Source organism: Chlamydotis macqueenii, chromosome 25, assembly GCF_036417535.1.
Source record: "Chlamydotis macqueenii isolate bChlMac1 chromosome 25, bChlMac1.mat, whole genome shotgun sequence".
Classification (NCBI taxonomy): Eukaryota; Metazoa; Chordata; class Aves; order Otidiformes; family Otididae; genus Chlamydotis; species Chlamydotis macqueenii.
In genome coordinates this window covers 1,564,959-1,582,251 of record NC_141580.1, presented here as the reverse complement: position 1 = coordinate 1,582,251, position 17,293 = coordinate 1,564,959, and the positions used below count along the sequence as shown (strand labels likewise).

The window sequence follows — 17,293 nt, the reverse complement described above, 5'->3', positions numbered from 1 at the left end:
GGTCGCCATTGGTTAGTTATTTCCGCTACGTGCTTGCTGATTGGTTGGAGGCCTGGAGGTCTTCCAGAGGACCATGAGGCGCGCTGGGCTGCTCTTTGCACCATAGAGGTTACCATAGAGGCGGGGCGGTGATGGCGGCGGGGCGGGCCCGGCCGCTCTCTCCGGTGCTCCTGCGCCCGCCTCCCTTCCGATTCTCTCCTAAAAGACCATTTTGAACATTTAAACGTTTTCCTGTCGTTTGTTAAAGCGCCCGGTTCAGCCGTGGCCGGAGCCGAAGTTTAATACCGTCGCCCCGGGGAGGGGGTCTCCGCCCGGCCCAGCTCCGCGCCCCGTTACCGGCGGCCTCCCCCGCCGTTGGGGTGAGCCGGAGGGGGCCGCCGGTGTCCCTTCCCCGGAGGAGGGGAGCGGCCCGGGGACGTAGCTCGTCACCGGGACTTTAAACTCCCGCTTTGCCGAACTGGCCCCTCCCGAGCCTGGCGGCGCGGGACAACCGGCACCGGTGTCCACGGTTTCTCCCGGCGGAAGGGCGGTACCGCACCGAACTACAAGTCCCAGCAGTGCGGACGAGGCCGCCCCGGGGGCGGGGGTGTCCCGGGATGGTGGGGGGGGGGGGGGGTGGCGGTGCTCCGCCTTTTCCTGGCCCTCCGCCTCCTCGCAGCCCCGGAGGTTTCCAGCCGTGGCTGTCGGTGAGTGAGGGGCGGGGGGGGAGGAGGGTGATGGGGTCCCGTACACCCCTCCCGGGGTCTGATCTCCCCCCTCGGGGGGCCGTACGGGAAGCTGGAGGGGCGGGGGGGCTGCCACTGCTGCGGCGACAACTTTCACTTTCGTTTCCCGGCGCTGGAGCCGGGGGTGCCCGGTTGGAACAGCCTCGGCTATTCCCCGCCCTCCTCCGGGACCCCACGCGTGGGGATGGTAACGTGGACCGGAGCGGGGACCTCCCCCCCGCCCCCCCGGCCGCGAGGGGCTGCCCGGCGCATCCCGGCCGCGGTGTCCCGGTGTCCAGCCGCGGCTGGAAATCGGTCTCACTCGGGAAGGAGGATCCGCGTTCTTCTGCACGTTCGGGGCGCTGCAGGTTCATGAAAGAACGAAACAGCAACGCTGATAGAAAAGGGAAAAAAAAAACGGAAAGTTCCCGGAGAGAGGCCGGGCCGTGAACACCGGAGGAAGCGTTGTTTTTCATTCCGCGCTGGGACGGTACCTCGGTACCTCGGCCCGGGCTGGCACTGACACCCCGAGGTGTGCCTGTCCCCGTCCCCCCGGGCGGCAGCAGCCTCGCAGGGCCTCCCCTGCTTTCGCCGGGGACTTCATGTGAGTGTTAATAAAATGTCCTCCCCCCTCGACTTCCTGGAGCCTTTTCCTGGAAGTGAACTGCAGACTCGGCCATCGGTACGCTCTGCACTGCCTCTGGGTTAGTTTTCCTTCAAAATCACAATTATTTGCACCAAAACCAACATCTTTTTTTTTTTTTTGCAGTAGAATGCATTGTTTTGCTGCATCCGCACACTGACTCTTCATTTTAAGCCTTGTAGCAGCAAGGGCTCATGTCCTGTCCTGAAGTGATGCAATAACATGATGAAGGTGCTGTCCTTTTTTTCTTCTTTTTTTTTTTTTAATTTTTTTTTTTCTGTCCGGTGGCTGTCGAGAGGTCCCTGGTGTTTGGGAACTGCAGCTCCTAAAGGAATCAGGGTAGGAAAGTTTGACATCAGCCAGATACAGATTGAGGCTTAGATGAATGGCACGCCATTCCCTACGCTTTCCTGAGATAACTAAAAGTGAAACTGCAGCCCTGGGTGTCCTGGAGGATTGCACCACATCAGTTTCTAGAATCCGCCCTGCCTCCCGCTCCCAGCAGGAGGAACTCTCCGTCCCCCCAAGGCAGCCTGTGTCAGGGCAGTTGTCACAACTCCTTCCAGCTTTGGATCCCAGCACAGCCCCACAATCCTCATCTAAACTTCTGATTTTCAGGCTGCTCTTTGGCACAGAATACAGACCATCTTCTTCTGGGTGATGCAAAAAAAAACCCAGCAGAGTTCCAGGGAGTTCATTTCCATGTGAAACTTCTGGATTGGAGATGACCCGAAATGCTCCAGTGGGATGGTTGCTCATGATGAACTTTCCCTCCATTCTGAGGTCAATCCTCGCTCGCAGCTGCTGTCGCTAAGATCAGCTGAGAAGGTTCTGCTTTGGATTTCTGGAATGGAGTTGTCCGGGATTGGCGGCAGGGTTTTGTCAGCAGCAATCTGCCCCTTGACAGGTTGCCAGTGCTGAAGCCTGGCTGCCTGCAAGGCACAGTCGCAAAGAGGGTGATTTAGTGCCGTGTTTCCAGTCCTGCCTGGGCTCCTGGCAGCCTGGATCCTGTTTTGACCAATGCACCCGCTACAGATTTATGTTGTGTGACTTGTAGTGTCACAACACTCTGCAAAGTTTTCTTTACAGATAACTCAGGCAAAAGCTTTAATGCTCTTTGTTGACCCTGCTGTCGTGCCACACAGTCATTTCGACACTGAGAATCGCCTTGCAGTTTTAGCGTAGCAGTCACGAGTAGCAAGGCTCTACAGCCTTGCGAGACCGAGCTATGGCGACCTGCCTAACCAGGATCTCCTCCCTCTGTGCTCTTCCGTGAGAGCTGAGCTTAGCAAGGTACCTCTCTTCCCTGGGAGCCAGGAAGCCGGAGCTGAAAGATCCTGTATTTGGAGGTGGAGTCATTGCGGTGGATTTGAATGCAGAAAGCAAGGAGGCTGTTGAGTTTGCTTCTTGCTAGCTTCTTTGCTTCTGACCACGCTTTTGTGTCTCAGCGTGGTCAGCCAGTGGAGGTGGAGTTTGTTAGGGCTGGGACTGCGTGAGTCTTGGAGTTTCTAGCATGATGGATTGCAAGCTGCTATTTTTATCTTGTACTATTGTTGGAACATTCCCTGATGCAGCGAAACCTCTATTCTTCTCAAGTAATGTGCTCGCCTCCAGATTTCACAAGAGCCGATGCATTCCCACCTTAACTACATATGGTGGCGATGTGCCTGGAGCGTCAGATCACATGAAAAACATGATGTGAGGCTGCGTGTGGGGACAGCCGGCGTTCAGCAGGGTCTTCAAGCATGGGATGCCACCAGCGGGCGCGCAAGCTCCTGCTGCGAGGCACCACCGTGTCTCCCGTGTAGCAGATCTGTAGGGCGTCTGGTTCACGGGGTCCCACGCAGGAGAGAGGCTGCTGTGCCACACTGGCAGCCTCAGAGCACCAGGCACCGTGGCTAGGAAGCAGCAGTCAGATGGAAGAGTCTTACACGTCTGCTGAAGAGTATCTGCAAGCTGTCGTGGACATCAGGAGCAGCCTGGCCACAGTGGCAGGGACACCAGTGAGCTCGTGTGCCTCACTGGGAAACCTTGGTGTGTGCATAGCGGGGTTTGGACCCCACAGCTGTCATTCCCAAGCCGTACCTCTTCATACCCTTCACGGACACAACTATGTTGGCAGCATCTGAAGATGAGCTAATCCTCTTATTCTTTCCTCTTGTAGACTTCCACGATGGATGAGACCTCAGACGAGCCTCCCACTTCTGCCGTCCTCTTAGACAACTGTCACTTCTCCCAGGTCGTCTTTAACAATGTGGAGAAGTTTTATGTTCCAGGAGGAGACATAACCTGTTATTATACTCTCACACAGAACATTGTTCCTCGTGGGAAGGACTGGGTGGGCATCTTCCGGGTAAGTGAATGCCGCGATACCAGATGTGCCAAGTATGAGAAGGCAGCAGCAGGAGAGAGAAACAAATACCGTGGGCTTTGACGGTAGAGTTGGGGTGTTTCTTTCAGTAATAACTTTGTGTAACGGAACATCTTTATTGTGCCAAGGGACAAAGTGCCAGACCTGCTGTGAGCTGAGCAGCTTCAGGGCTAATCAAACACTCTGATTATCCTTTTGTGCACATACCACAACTCTTACAAGTCAGGATATCAATGCAAAAGTCCTCCCAGTGGAAACAAAGTCCCATTACCACAGGATAAACATGAACTGTGTGATGCATCTTGCTGTTGCAGGTGGGATGGAAAACAACCCGGGAATATTACACGTTCATGTGGGCTCCTCTGCCCAGTGACGCCCACAGTGATGCCGCAGTGCAGCAGCAGATCCAGTTCAAAGGTGAGTGGGGAGCTTGGGTCACTCACGGGATGTACGTGCGCGTGCACACACAGGCATGCACACACAGACTCCCACCTTGCTGCCACTAATAACTCATTGGGAATTACGGAATATCTGCAGGACCATGCTTTGGGAGACTTATTTCAAATCCTGTAATAAAGGAAAAAAAAAAAGAATCTGCTAAATTCTGCCATCCTAAGTGATACTGTTTGTTTTCTTATCACTGGCACAAGGAAGTACGAATGGTGCAGGAACAATACTGAAGTAGGATGTCTCAGTTTTCTGAGGTTCTCACTTTCTGCGCTGTATAGTTAAGAGACTTTGATAATTAGAAGCTGCGTATGACAGGGTTGTTGTGTTTGTCTGAAGCTTACTACCTACCGAAAGATGATGAATACTACCAGTTCTGCTACGTTGACCAGGATGGCGTGATCCGAGGAGCCAGTGTGCCTTTCCAGTTCAGAGCAGAGACTGAGGATGACATCCTGGTGGTTACCACACAGGTAGGTGTCCTCTCTTCCCCTGCTTTTTCCTGTCTCTGGTTTTATTGGCATATGCTCGTTGCTAAGATGGAGTGATCCGGTAAATCGGATGCCAAGCTGGAACTCGGCAGACTTGGATTCTATTTGTGGCTCTGTCACACAAATTTGGGCAGCCTTTTTTCTCTACCTGCCATTTATCACTAGGATTGTGAGCTCTTTATAACGAGGAGTGACTTAATACATAGTGTTTCGGGGCATTCTGAATATTTTAAAATGCAAATGTAAATTTCATGGAAACAGCCTCCCATTGGGTGGGAGTAAGAGCGCGCACACGGACAATAACTGAGGTGCTGTGAAGCCAAGCACTACGTTGTAGTCTGCAGTCCTTTTGTTAATGACTACACTGCACACATGGTCCTCATCTGACAAACTGCAAAAAGCCCCAGACCTCTGCTTCTGCTGACTTCTGCGGACACAGAAGGTATTGTGCATCTCCAAAGACCGGAGCAGTGTGTGCTCAGTATTCAAGAATTGGGTTGATGGTCTTCACACTGTGCTATTTGGGATGTAGCTTCTCAGTGCTTCTGTTATGACTGAAGAACTTTGTTGCTTGCCAGGGAGAAGTGGAAGAGATCGAACTACAAAACAAAAATTTGCGTAAAGAAAATGAGGAGCTGAAAGTAAGCTGTGCGAGTCTCCAGAAACAAAACATCGATCTGCAGAAAGAGCTCAGCAAGACACAGGTAAACAAAATTTAATATAATAAATCGGAAACTGTAAGTCTGAAAGACGAAGAGGGACTAAGTCAGGTCTTGTTCCAATGTATGCTTCCAGGAGAAAAAGTCCCAAAATCACCTTATCATCATCTTTTCCTCCTTCAATTTTGCTCACGGCTTAAGAGAAATTAAACCGAACCTGAAAGAGCAGTCAGGATGCAAAGGAGAGATTTCCCTCCTTCAGACAGGTTGCCTGGAAATGTTGCATTGGAGGGATTTTGCAGTTCCAGTGCAGAGCAGGACTATTGCTTGGGGCCCATTTACCTCCTGTCAATCTCACTGTGATTTTTCAGGAGCTGCAGGATAGTTTAGAGTCTCTAAGGAACAACACAGAGAAACTGGAGCTGGAGCTGAATTCCCTGAAAAAGGAAAATAAACATCTAAAGGAGCTGGATGACTGTAGAGAGGCAGAACTGCACCAGTAAGTGTATTTACCATGTATCTCAAAACAGGATTTTATGTAAGCACCTTGCCTTTATGGATTAAATTTCCATCTGTGAAAGTATGGTGTATTTTGATTTGTTCTGAGTAGACTCAAAGACGAAATTCGGAATGTGACCTCTGACAAGGAACGCTTGGAAACCAGACTGAAAACAGCTCTGGATCACATGGACCAGCTACAGGTAGCAAACATACAGCTGCCCTCCTTTGCTTTGCTTTGGGTCTAACAGAGAACTGAGCAATCTTGAGCAAATATGTGGTGTGTCAGTTTCTTTTTTGATTTCATGAGTTCTTTAGGTAAATGTCAACCTTTGATAGGATTTGGCCTCCAGGAAACCTCAAGAAAGCTGTACTCTAGAGGGAAGGGTCAAGGGGGATATACTAAGAGGAACCGGAAGGATTTTCTTCCCTAGAAACCTCCCCTTTGCATGCTCATTAAGTTGACTGAAATCAGACTGTTGTTTACCTCCTGCTAGCTAAGGATCCAGGCAGAAAACACTCCTGTTTTGGAAAACATTCTGAAATAATAGTCAATACTTGGGTGAAAACAAGACTTCTGGCTGGGAGGTATGTGAAGGGAGAAGGTAGGCTGAAAATAGCTTGGTTGGTAGGTTTGGGACATGGGACACCCAGAACGATGGGCTGCCCATCTGGCTATAGATGGTCTGTTTTTCTCTTTGATCTCTGACTTCCCAGGCTAGAAGTGTTGTGTTGAAACTTAGAAAGCTCCTCAGAGAACATATGAATGGTGTGTTTTGATGAATACATCAGCCCCAGCATATCCCCGTGTAACTATTCTCGGTTTCTACAAAGGTTTTAATGGACAAATGTTTGCAGAAAAAAAAAAAAATAAGCAGCCATGGGTTCTGAAACTTTGCTTTCTGCAGCAAAAGGTGCCTGTGCTCCTCACTCAGAGCTGTTAGATTTTCACTTTCTGCACACCCTTCTTTCTCTCTAGTCTCGAGTGTTGAATTATGAGAAAAAAGTGGAAACCCTGTCTCATACAGACCATGACAAGACAGAGCAGCTTGAAAGTTTAAAGGAAGAGAATCGCCAGTTACGCATGACTGTAACTCAACAGGTAAAGCCTTCCCTGAGTATCACAGTGCTTAGGGGAGCCAGGGCGGAGAGGCTGAGGCATCCTTGGCAGCGTGCAGGTACAAATACTGCTCAATCTTACGAGAATCTAGGGGATTCTGTGACAGAAAGAGAGATGTCCATGGTGGCATGGGTGTCCACGTGACAGATTCTTACAGTATACACATAAGTTTTAGTTTTAGAAGAAATGCCTGTATGGCTAAACATTGTAATTCCGATTCTCAGTGCCTGGAGCTGTCATGGTTTTATTTGCCAGTTTCCCACAATTTACCAAGTGACCCTCTTCCTTCATAGCAACAAAACTGCGACTTAGTGAAAGAACTTGAGGAGCAGAAGCGTTTGTATCAGGTTCTGCAGGCACAAAAGAATGAAGCTGATGAGGAAAATCAGGTGAGAACTGGCACAACTGCCTTGCCTTTCTCCCGTATTGAATGTGACACCCATCTCTCAGGCCGGTGTTCAGTTCCAGTAACCCTTCTACCCAGCGGGTCACTAACTGTGCCTGCACGTGGACCGTCACCTAAAGCCAGGCTGTCTGCAGGCACCTGCAAATGACCATGTGCATACACTGACAGTACGTTGTTGCCACGACTGTACAGCCTAAGAAAAAGGGTCCAAAAACTTGCACCTTTTTCCCCCACCACAGAACAGACTGGTTTACCCATAATAACATGGGATTTTCAAAAACTCCCAATGTTCACTTAATTCTGACACCACTGAAATGAATGGACTTAGGCGTTTAAATGGACGTAGCCTTTTTGTCCGGCCTGAGCAATGACTGCTCAGTTTTGGTCCTTACTCTGCATGACTTCAGGATAGCCTTCTGCCTTTTGAAGTGGATTACTCTATTGTGATCACCTTGTCCACCTTTCTGAGCAGGCCACAGGATAGATCCTTGCACTTCCTTACCCCACTTCCTCATCTGGTGAAGCAGCACTAACACTGAGTGACCTAAAAGAAGTTCAGAGCAATTTTGATTCTGATACAAGAGGATCTATGTTAGCGAAAAGTATGACTTTTCTATGAAACGGTCTCCTGAGCTTCTGGAAATTCATTCTGCCCCTCTGCCCCTTGCAGAAACTAAGGGAAGAGAATGACGGACTCCTGAGGCATCTCTCGCAGGCTGGAGAGGTTTCTTCCTTCTCTGTTGTTTCACAAGCTCAAGCTCCAGTTCCAGCTGCTGAAGTAGGAGGCCTTCTGTTTGGAAATCCATATTCTGGTGAGATTACTTGACATTCTGTCTGAAACCGCAAACACACGGCACTTAGAGTCTCAGCAAATTATCCTCCCTCTCAAATTGCATGCTGCAGCAAAGACATTATTAGCAGCACCTCTGTGCAGCTTTGCATGTGTGCAGATGACTTGGCAGCTGGAAAATGCTGCCAGGTGTTAAGAGCTGACTTAAGGGATCAGCTGTCTGTTCGTTTGCTGCCAAGAGAGACGACTATTAGCTAGTTTATTCAGCTGTGAGACAGCTAGTTCTGTGGCTTATGGCCAGTTTCCATAGTCCCAAATATAGAGATTTAGATCCAGAGACACATCCTCACGTTTCAAGAATTACTAGTTATCAGCACATTACATTGTTAATCATTTTGTGGTGGTTAAATTAACTTCTTCTTTTTCCAGCCGCAGGAGCAAACCTGGGGGCAGGAGCTGCAGACTTAGTAAGTAAAGTGGACACGACTGGATATGAATTTGTGGTTTACGGACAGGAATTAGTGGCTTGAAATGAAAAGCTCCAAGTTCAGCTCTGTAGCCAATTGTCTGCTTACTGGTTTAGTCCTGGTAAGGTAGTGGACAGCAAAATTGAGCCATGTATGCTTAACGCGTAGAATTAATAAGAATTGCATCTTTTAAGGAAGAGAAAGGAGACTGTGTTGACCTTAATCTTTAAGGACCAGCTCTTGGCAGCATCTAAAGTCAGAATGAGCAGCATGCAGCTGCTAAATACCTTATTTCATATTGGAGACATGGACATGTGCTACGCAGGATGAAAAGTTGAGTACCTCTCAGAAGCTCTTGGCTTTTAGTTGCTATTTAGAGAAGCCTGGAGACATTTGAAAACTTGAGAGTTAGAAGTCAGATGTCTTCGTCCAAAAGAGATAATATTTGACTACTAAACTGTTCTGTTTCTTCTCTCTTAATATCATTTTTAAACTGCCTTTATTTGCATTTGCTTTGTATTTCAGGTTTCTATAAGGAAATGCCCCATGTGTGATGACGTATTTCCTGAAGATATTGAAACCAGTCAGTATGAGGCCCACGTGCAGAGCCACCTTCTGGAGTGCCCGCTCTGCAGTGAGACCTTTGAAAAATCCAATAAGCAGGTGTTTGATGACCATCTTTTTTGTCATGGCCTGGAATAATTCTGAATTCGTATCTGCTCTGTAGAATAGGTCGCAGAGGCCGCAGTGTAGAATAAACCAAAATCACTGTATACGCTTAGTTCATGCTAAGATCACCCGGACAAGACTGACTGTACTGTAATTCTGAGCCTCCTGTTCATGCAGCACATGGCCAACACATAAATCAGGTCAGACCTCCACTTCCTGAAATGGAATCACCATCAGCATACTTAAGACCTCTCTCTTGGATCAAGTATATATCCTTGTCAAACGAGTTACAAATCCTACAGTTAGTCATTTAGGTGGCTGTGGTACCAGTTCTTTAGAATAGGATTGGCCATGTAACCGGTCATCCAGGTAGGGATCCAAGTGATGGGATGTAGCGCAGCGGTTTTCTGATCCATCTCTATTATAATGGTTTTATGCTTTAATGTAGCACCGTCATTGCTGACCAAAGACCAGGAACGTTGTATAATCTTTTAGGCTCAGCTTCTGGAATGCAGAATTAATTACTAATAAGTAAAAGTCTAAATAAAAACACATCTCTTCTTTCACCATCAATTGTAAACCAAGGAAAAGAGACATTTATAAAGAGACACAATATGTTTGCAGATCTGAAGGTCCAGGGCTCTCCTTTCAGTGAAGTGGGCAGCGCGGCTTATTTTAGGGTGAGGCACATGCGCTGTTTTCGCCATCCATCTCGCGATGAGGAAAACCTGAAATTTCTGAAACAGGGATGGTCAGTATGGCACGGAGCCCGTAGAAAAGCAGTAGCTGAGATGTCTTGGCAGCACAGAGGATAAATGGTCTCTCAGTCAGAAACTGGGCATCCTCATTTAAAGGAAATTATGAATTTGGTTTATTTCTCTTTTATGTTTCTGAACCTTCTTGATTTAACAAGAAAAGCCTGTTCTCAAACCAAAACATTGTGATTTAAAAGTAAGTGCCTTGGGATATTACAATGCTTTGTGCACAGATTATGCAGTTACTATTTTTATTTCTGCTTTGGGATTTTCAGTTTATGATTAACAGCTCCTTTTTCCATGCAAACACAAATGGGGAAAGGTTTATTATCCAGCTGTATTAGACTGTGTTTCCTGCTGAATATTCGAAGCAATAGAAAATCCTAAGACATTTACATAGGGTTTTCAGAATATTTAGAGTAACAGAGACTTCAAAATGTTTTACTGTTTTGATTCTACACAAACTTTTTATCAATCTAGATTTAAACAGAGTATTTCTGTCTTGAGATGTACTATACTGGTAAGCGTTATTTAAAAAAACCCGTGAAAGGAAATAACAGCAAACAAAAATAAAAGCTATACGGAGAAAATATTTTAAAGATGTCTGTGTCTGTTCATTCTTAAGAAAATAAATTGGAGGAATTGATGGGGTCTTAAGGGAGCTATTTGCAGGCTTTCAATTACTTGCTGAAGCTTCTGTCTAGCAAAGTACTTAAGCACCTCTCTGAATAACTTTTAGCATGCAGCATGGTATCCCTGTGGGTAGTGAGGCTGCTGCTGTTTAACAGAAAGCACTGTTATTTTAATTTTATTTTAATATTTAACTGGTTGATCCTCAGCGGCTCCTCACAGCATGGGGATATATCATGAAGGCCAAAGCATAGTACGGGATAATGAGATGGAATCAGGAAAGCAAAATGAGCTGTATGGGATCTGTTTGTTTGTATCCGTTCCCAATAGCGCTGATTGAAAACGGAGAGCTGGCTGAATTTCTTCTGTGTCACAGCAACATCCAGCGTATCAACACCTTTATCCCTAGGCTAGGAAAAAAAGCTGAAAACCTCCTCATTTGGGATGATAAAATATAATTTTAAACATACTTGGTATTGTACATGTTTTGATATGATTGATTACCATAGTGTATCTCAGCATTCCTGGCAGAGCTTTCTCCCAATTTGGACAATCAAACATTCCATCAAAATGAGGCTCATTTTTAACTGGACACTTGTTTCCTCAGGAAAAGTCCCGTTGTTTTTCAAGAAAATGCTTTCCCCCCCCAACCTTTTCCCATACGTCCCCATTCTAAATTACATTTTTCTTTTACTGCTTTTCATCTTGACAGAAGCAGGTCAAACACGGAGAGACACAAAAGCAATTTTTATTAAAACCCTGGTAGTTCACCCAAAAGCCCCTTATCAGACCTCTTTCCTTTCTACACCGTTGCTAGGACTGACTTTAGCAGCTCACATCCTAAACCCAAACCTGCTTACCTGAGGTTAAGAGTTACATCACGGTGCTATCTATGTCCTGGAGCTACCAGTGCCAGGTGCCAGTGCCCCCAAACTGCCTCTCCATCCCTTCTACACTGGTACCTATCATTTTCCACTTGCCTGCTCCTATCATTTCTACAAATCTCGGAGCCTATTTGGAGGTGCCGGCCCCGGGACATAGGCAGCAACCGGGTGGCCGGCAGAGGGGGTCAGACTGCAATAAATCTCATGAGGATGCTGGCTTTTGGAAGTATTTTAAGGTATGTCATTTGTTTTCTGTAATAATGACACAGATTCAGACTCCTAGCCATATTCTTTGGCCTGATGCAGGTCATACCTTCCCTGTCCTGGGCAGCCAGGGACCAATTTACCCCTCAGCACAAATTACATCATATATTTTCTGACCAAGTTTTCATTTTGCTTGTAATTTACAGCATTATTTATGTTACTGCTGCATTTAGCCTTTGGAATCGTAAGAGGTTTCAATCCTATCTCGATTTTATGGTTTAATACAGAAGTAGCTCAAATGGCTGATAATTAGATACAGTTATGCTTTGGATGAGATCCAACATTACATTGTTCTGTATTGGATAAGGACCTTGAAATTAATTTTCAAAAGGGACAGCAGGGCTTTGGCACGATTTATACTCTAACTCGTGTAGCATCTGAATGGACATTCATTAGAAATGTATCTAAAAGGAAGAAGTCATACTTTGTGGGGCAAACCTCTGGGAACATATATCTTTTTAAACCTTTACAGGGCTTACCGGTTCAGTCCATCTCAGGAACCAGCCCAGTTTGCTTTCCGTGAGCGATCACTGCTCCGATGCAGTGTAGCATTTTCCATTCCCTCTTCCAGCCAAACCCGCTCAGCATCTGAAGCTCTTCTCTTTATCCTTGGTCCTTTTGCTTCTCTCTCATTTTCGTCAGATCCTTTGCCTTCCTTTCCCAGGAAGGTGGTTCTTCCCTTGGGCTTTCTCTCCCACTGACAGAGAGTATATTTTGAATACATCTGTCCCTGTCCATGGCACATCATTTTCCAACATAACAGGCATGTTTCTGTATGTGTAAAATGCAAACCAGGTGACAATGTCTCTCTAGTTGTAAAGACACACTGCTAACTACAGTGGCAGAGGGCATCACATACCGACTGATGTCAGTTTGTTCCATAGGAAAGACCATTGTTTTGCCTGGGAAAAGTTATTTCTGGTGCAGAAAAAAAGAGACTGGCCACAAGGGAGATGGTTACAGACTCCACATTCCCAAACTAATTCAGCCCTGAAAGTCAGAGTGTCCAAAAGGATGCTTGAAATAACTGACGGGTGGCTCAACATCTTTCAGGAAGCGATTGGCAATCGTACAGCCGCAGCCCCCTTCCTCACTTGAACAGCCTCTTTCCTCCACCCATGCTCCTCCTGGTTCCTCGTCATTTATGCATGTCTTCTTTCCTCTTCCTGCAGAACAATTCGGGCCTTCAGCATCATTAATATCTCCTCCAAAACCACAGTGCTGAGGTTCGGGCCGTGGATGAGGGGGAGGCAGAGGCACGGGGCACAGTCCATCCGGCAGTGCCGCCTCTCCCAGCCTTTCACCCCGCAGAACCCAGTCTGGGAGCTGCTTCTCTCTGCTTCACCTTAATGAGGCTCCTGTGGAGAGCGGAGGAAGCAGAAAGGAAATTAAAAAAGATTCCAGACAAAAAGAATGCAAATAGACAAGATGCAGGTGAACAAAGGAGGAAAAGGAAAGCTGTGTACAAGCCAGCAATTGAGTGGTTACACTCGGTAATCAACTTGTCAGTTTGATTTTAAGACCCAGCAGAAGAGGTCGATAATTCCTCAGAGCAGCATAATGCACATCTTGAGTTTAAAGTGGCTTGATCATCAAAGTCCTTATTTCAGGGATCAGTCCTGTGCTTACTTAGTAAGTGCAGGTGCTCCTGTATTTGGCATGTCAGTGATGGGAAGGAGCAGAGAGCAGAGAAGGGAACAGTGGAAAAAAATGTTCTGAAATGACACTTCGACTGCCACACTGGTTTAGGTGGGGCAGCTCAGAAACATCTGGGGAAGGAAATGCTCACAGGCCCCTGTGAGACTGAAAAATGAAGATATTACACTTATACAGAGAGGGGGTTTTGTTGTTTGTATTATTTTGTAAGGACACATTGCTGATCTTTGTTCTGCTGCGGAGATCCAGACTGCCCTACCCCGGCTTGCACGGCAGTCAATGAGCCCCTTTATCTCTAGTGCACTCGTACAAATAGAGAGCGCTTGGTGGGTATATAACGGCACGAAATCCAAACGCTGCCATCTATCACTCTCTTGTACTGAATTAAATCACTATGTGGAACGCACTGAAGAATCGAACCTTTATTGTTTTGTTGGTGAAAGGATTGGGTCCCAGAATTACATCAGTTGTTTTCTCTAAACAGCTATTAGCCTCCTCCATTATACTAACAGAACTGGTTTCCATCCTCTGCCTCATTTATTCCAAACCAGCATTATTGGAGTGAATGAGGTCTAGGCCCTGGATATTAGAAGAGCTGTTGGTCTACTCATAAATAACAAGTTGTCAAGGATTTTAATGGAAACCCTCAGAGTGCTGTAAATCTGTGCGGTTCTGCCTGCATCCCCTCCCTCATTTCCATCACAATATCACTCCAGTGGGACTGCAGCTTGCAGCATGTGCCAGGCAGCCTAGATTGGTAGGACACGGGGGAAGCAGAGGGGAAAAAAAAAAAAAAAAAAGCTGGAGATGGGCTAGGGGATACAGAACAGTTGGTACTGCGGAAGCATCTGCTGGGTGGCCGGTTTCGGAGTCACCTGGCCTATTCAGCGTGGCAAGGGGAAAGGGCCATTCATCCAGAGGGACCGGAGAGGGGAATAACAGAACCAGGGATGCTTGCGGAATAAAGACGGATGTACTGCAGTTTACATTTCGCTCCATTGGTCTGTGAAGCAGTAAATCTCGGCAAGTAAAGGGTTTTGTTAGGTTTTGATCACAATTTAAGTGGTAGAGCTAGTGCAGTGGTACTGCATGGACTGTCTCCTGCTGTTAGCAAAAGAGGACTTTCCTTTTCAGGATGAATTCTTTTAACCTTCCTAGGCAGGCCAAACCACCTTCAGGGCAAATTTAACACCTGATCCAAAGAGTGATGTTTCTGTAGTTCACTGGACCTGCCCAGAAACTGGATTACTACAAAGTACGCCCCTTGACCTGCACTTAGTCATCCCCCAAATATCTGTCCCTCAGCTGCCTGCTCAGATCACAGCACCCTGCTCTATACAACACTAAAGCCTTCTAGGAAGGAACTTGAGCTCACTCTTCCATTCTCCGTCGGCTGTATGACAGCATGGAGTATATTCTGGTTAGCACCGCCGTGCTCCTGCCCATCCTGCTCACAAAGCAGGCGAGACTGCACGGGGCCCTACTTAAGAGATCGTGTGGACTCTGCCCTCTGAGGTGCCACAGCTCATTAAAATTTGTACGCGAGGTCAGTTTAGGCTTAAATGTAGGCTTGCGCCCTGGCTTACCATGTAGCATAAACGAAAACCTACATTGGTGACAAAGGTTTCTACTAGCTTCAGCATGCCCAGGGCTTACAGTCTTACATAATTACTTGTCTGGCACTGAGAGTCTAAAATACAGCAAAGCTATCAGCAACACAGATCCTAAGCTAATTACTTTGAATATAGCTTCTTTCACATTACAGCCTCACACCACAAGCACTGAAGAAGTAGGCCTTATGAGACTTAAGCTCTACGTAACATAATTAAATATTGCCCCTGTGTTACAGACAGGGAAACGGTTACGCAGACATGAAGGAATTTGGCCAAACTCACTCTGAAAATTTGTGGCATAATCCCCCTTTCCCTCGCCAGATTTAACATTCGTTTTGAGAAAGGCTGAACAGCACAAGAAGTGAGCCAGGACGGAGAAAAAAATGGATGCCTGCCAAAAGGGATTGATGCCCTTCAGACTCCAGGGAGTTTTTAACCCTTCCCAATGGTTTTCCCAGCCTGAAAAACCTGGTGGGGTTCATCAGGCTGTACTTCTCCTCTACTGATCCATAAGAGATTTGCCAGTGGGAGCAGCTGCTTCGAGAGCGAGTTGATAACGCAAGCCCTGAGGCACTTACATCTGTACATCTCGTCCCCTGCCTGCTTCCCTTCCTCAGTAACAGGATGAGACAAGAATATTGCATGTGCTTTCACAATGCGTATTCCTGTGGGGCCTTGGTCATGATTACAGCATCTAAATGCAACCAGAAACAAACAGTGACAATGAAAAAGACAAAAAAGATGGTCAGCCTGAAGATTCTGAACATTTTTCACACTAAATTTCTTTCTATTTAAGAACAAGTTGCAGTTCCGTCAGCCATTCCGTGCAGTCAATTCCTTTTTTAATAACAGTTATAATATTTTGGAGAGCAGCTGCTGCACATGTTATGCAGTACAGCTGAGTGAGCCATATGGATTTTTAATTCCTAAGAGTTATTACTTGGTTGTAGCAGCATCTATGAACCCACGCTTGCCTTAATGGACTCATTAGACTTGACAATCCTTCCTTAAAGAGGGCCATTGTTAGGATAGATCTGATTCAAAACGTAGGAAAATTTGGAAGAGGGGCTCTTCGTTATACGAACCAGAGAACACCAGTAATTTTTTTTTTAAGCAGCTCAATGTTTTTTATACCTTCAGGAAGTTCCTTCTCTGTTAGTATAAGATAATTTTAATGACCTGCGTTCTGTCCTTTCAGAGCTGTACGTGGAATGTGTGCCCTGAGATGTTATTGCTGCTTTACACTGGTGGGTTTTTTAACAAATCAGGTAAAATGGGGACACTCAAACTTTCCTGCAAGCTACCTACTAGAACACCCTTCTGCTCTTAAAGGAAGAAATCTTATAAGAATACTCAGAGTTACAATCATAACTCATAGTCTGGAAGAGACATCAAATCGTGTTTCTCCATTAACTTTTCCGAGACAATCCTTAAACATGAGATTCTTGCACGTCATCCTAAAAGACGTGGTCGAACAAGAGACAGAAGACAGACTAGGTGCATCACTGCGAGATCCTGACAGAAAATTTCTTTAGTCCCAGTAAAGGTTCCAATCCTTGTGTTTACAAGCAGCAGAAGAGAAAAACATGCTGCTTTAATGTAGAAGCTATATATACCTATATATCACTCGGATGCAGCGTATTAAGTATGCTACAGATTGCTCAAATAAATCTAAGGATAGGAAATGTTGGGAAACTCTTAACCTTACGGCACGTATCAGGATTGTAAAATTTAAAATGAATTCTAGTCAATCTGCTGCTGGCTGCCACGGAAATGGAGCAGGTTATTTTAAAGGAATCTGTATTGCAAAAAAAAAAAAAAAAAAAAAGAAAGAAAATGCAATCCAAGCTTTCTTGTGCGTGTCAAACAATTAGCTTAGAACAACCTGCTCCGTTTTTAGCCATCTCAGTCTGTTTCCATGGCAGCAGGAACTGAATTCATACAACTGTTGCGAATTCTGGATGTAAACAGTGCTAGCCATTGTGTCAGCAACACCAACAGGCCTCAGAGCCTAATTTCAGTTTCCCAAAGCTGGTAGTTTTGTTTCGTTATTATTTACTTAGGGTTATTTTTGTGCCATTGTAAAGACCGAAGACAAAGCTGCTCTAGATCTGTACGCTACCGTTCAGCCCAGCTAGCGTCCACAGGCAGAGCCGGCGCAGATCGATACGCACACTTCTGGCTGCCTAAAACCGGGTCCCGAGAGCCCATGCAGGCAGCCAGCTG

At 46.3% G+C, this 17,293-nt stretch overlaps 1 protein-coding gene across 1 annotated transcript; it reads left to right on the top strand.

The window, feature by feature from the left end:
• Positions 1-235: 235 nt before the first annotated feature.
• On the top strand, positions 236-10,612 carry CALCOCO2 (calcium binding and coiled-coil domain 2). Its single transcript, XM_086766801.1, has 12 exons — positions 236-686; positions 3,512-3,700; positions 4,033-4,135; positions 4,505-4,638; positions 5,235-5,360; positions 5,687-5,814; positions 5,926-6,016; positions 6,793-6,915; positions 7,227-7,322; positions 8,010-8,151; positions 8,559-8,596; positions 9,122-10,612. The coding sequence occupies exons 1-12, from the start codon at positions 597-599 to the stop codon at positions 9,296-9,298; spliced, it is 1,437 nt and encodes a 478-aa protein (XP_086622927.1). The 5' UTR covers positions 236-596; the 3' UTR covers positions 9,299-10,612.
• The last annotated feature ends 6,681 nt before the right edge of the window (positions 10,613-17,293 follow it).

Coding starts and splice junctions, on each gene's coding strand:
- CALCOCO2 (XM_086766801.1), top strand. CDS start 597: ATGGTGGGGGGGGGGGGGGGTGGCGGTGCTCCGCCTTTTCCTGGCCCT. Junction 5,361..5,686: donor AAGAGCTCAGCAAGACACAG/GTAAACAAAATT, acceptor GTGATTTTTCAG/GAGCTGCAGGATAGTTTAGA. Junction 8,152..8,558: donor GTTTGGAAATCCATATTCTG/GTGAGATTACTT, acceptor TTCTTTTTCCAG/CCGCAGGAGCAAACCTGGGG.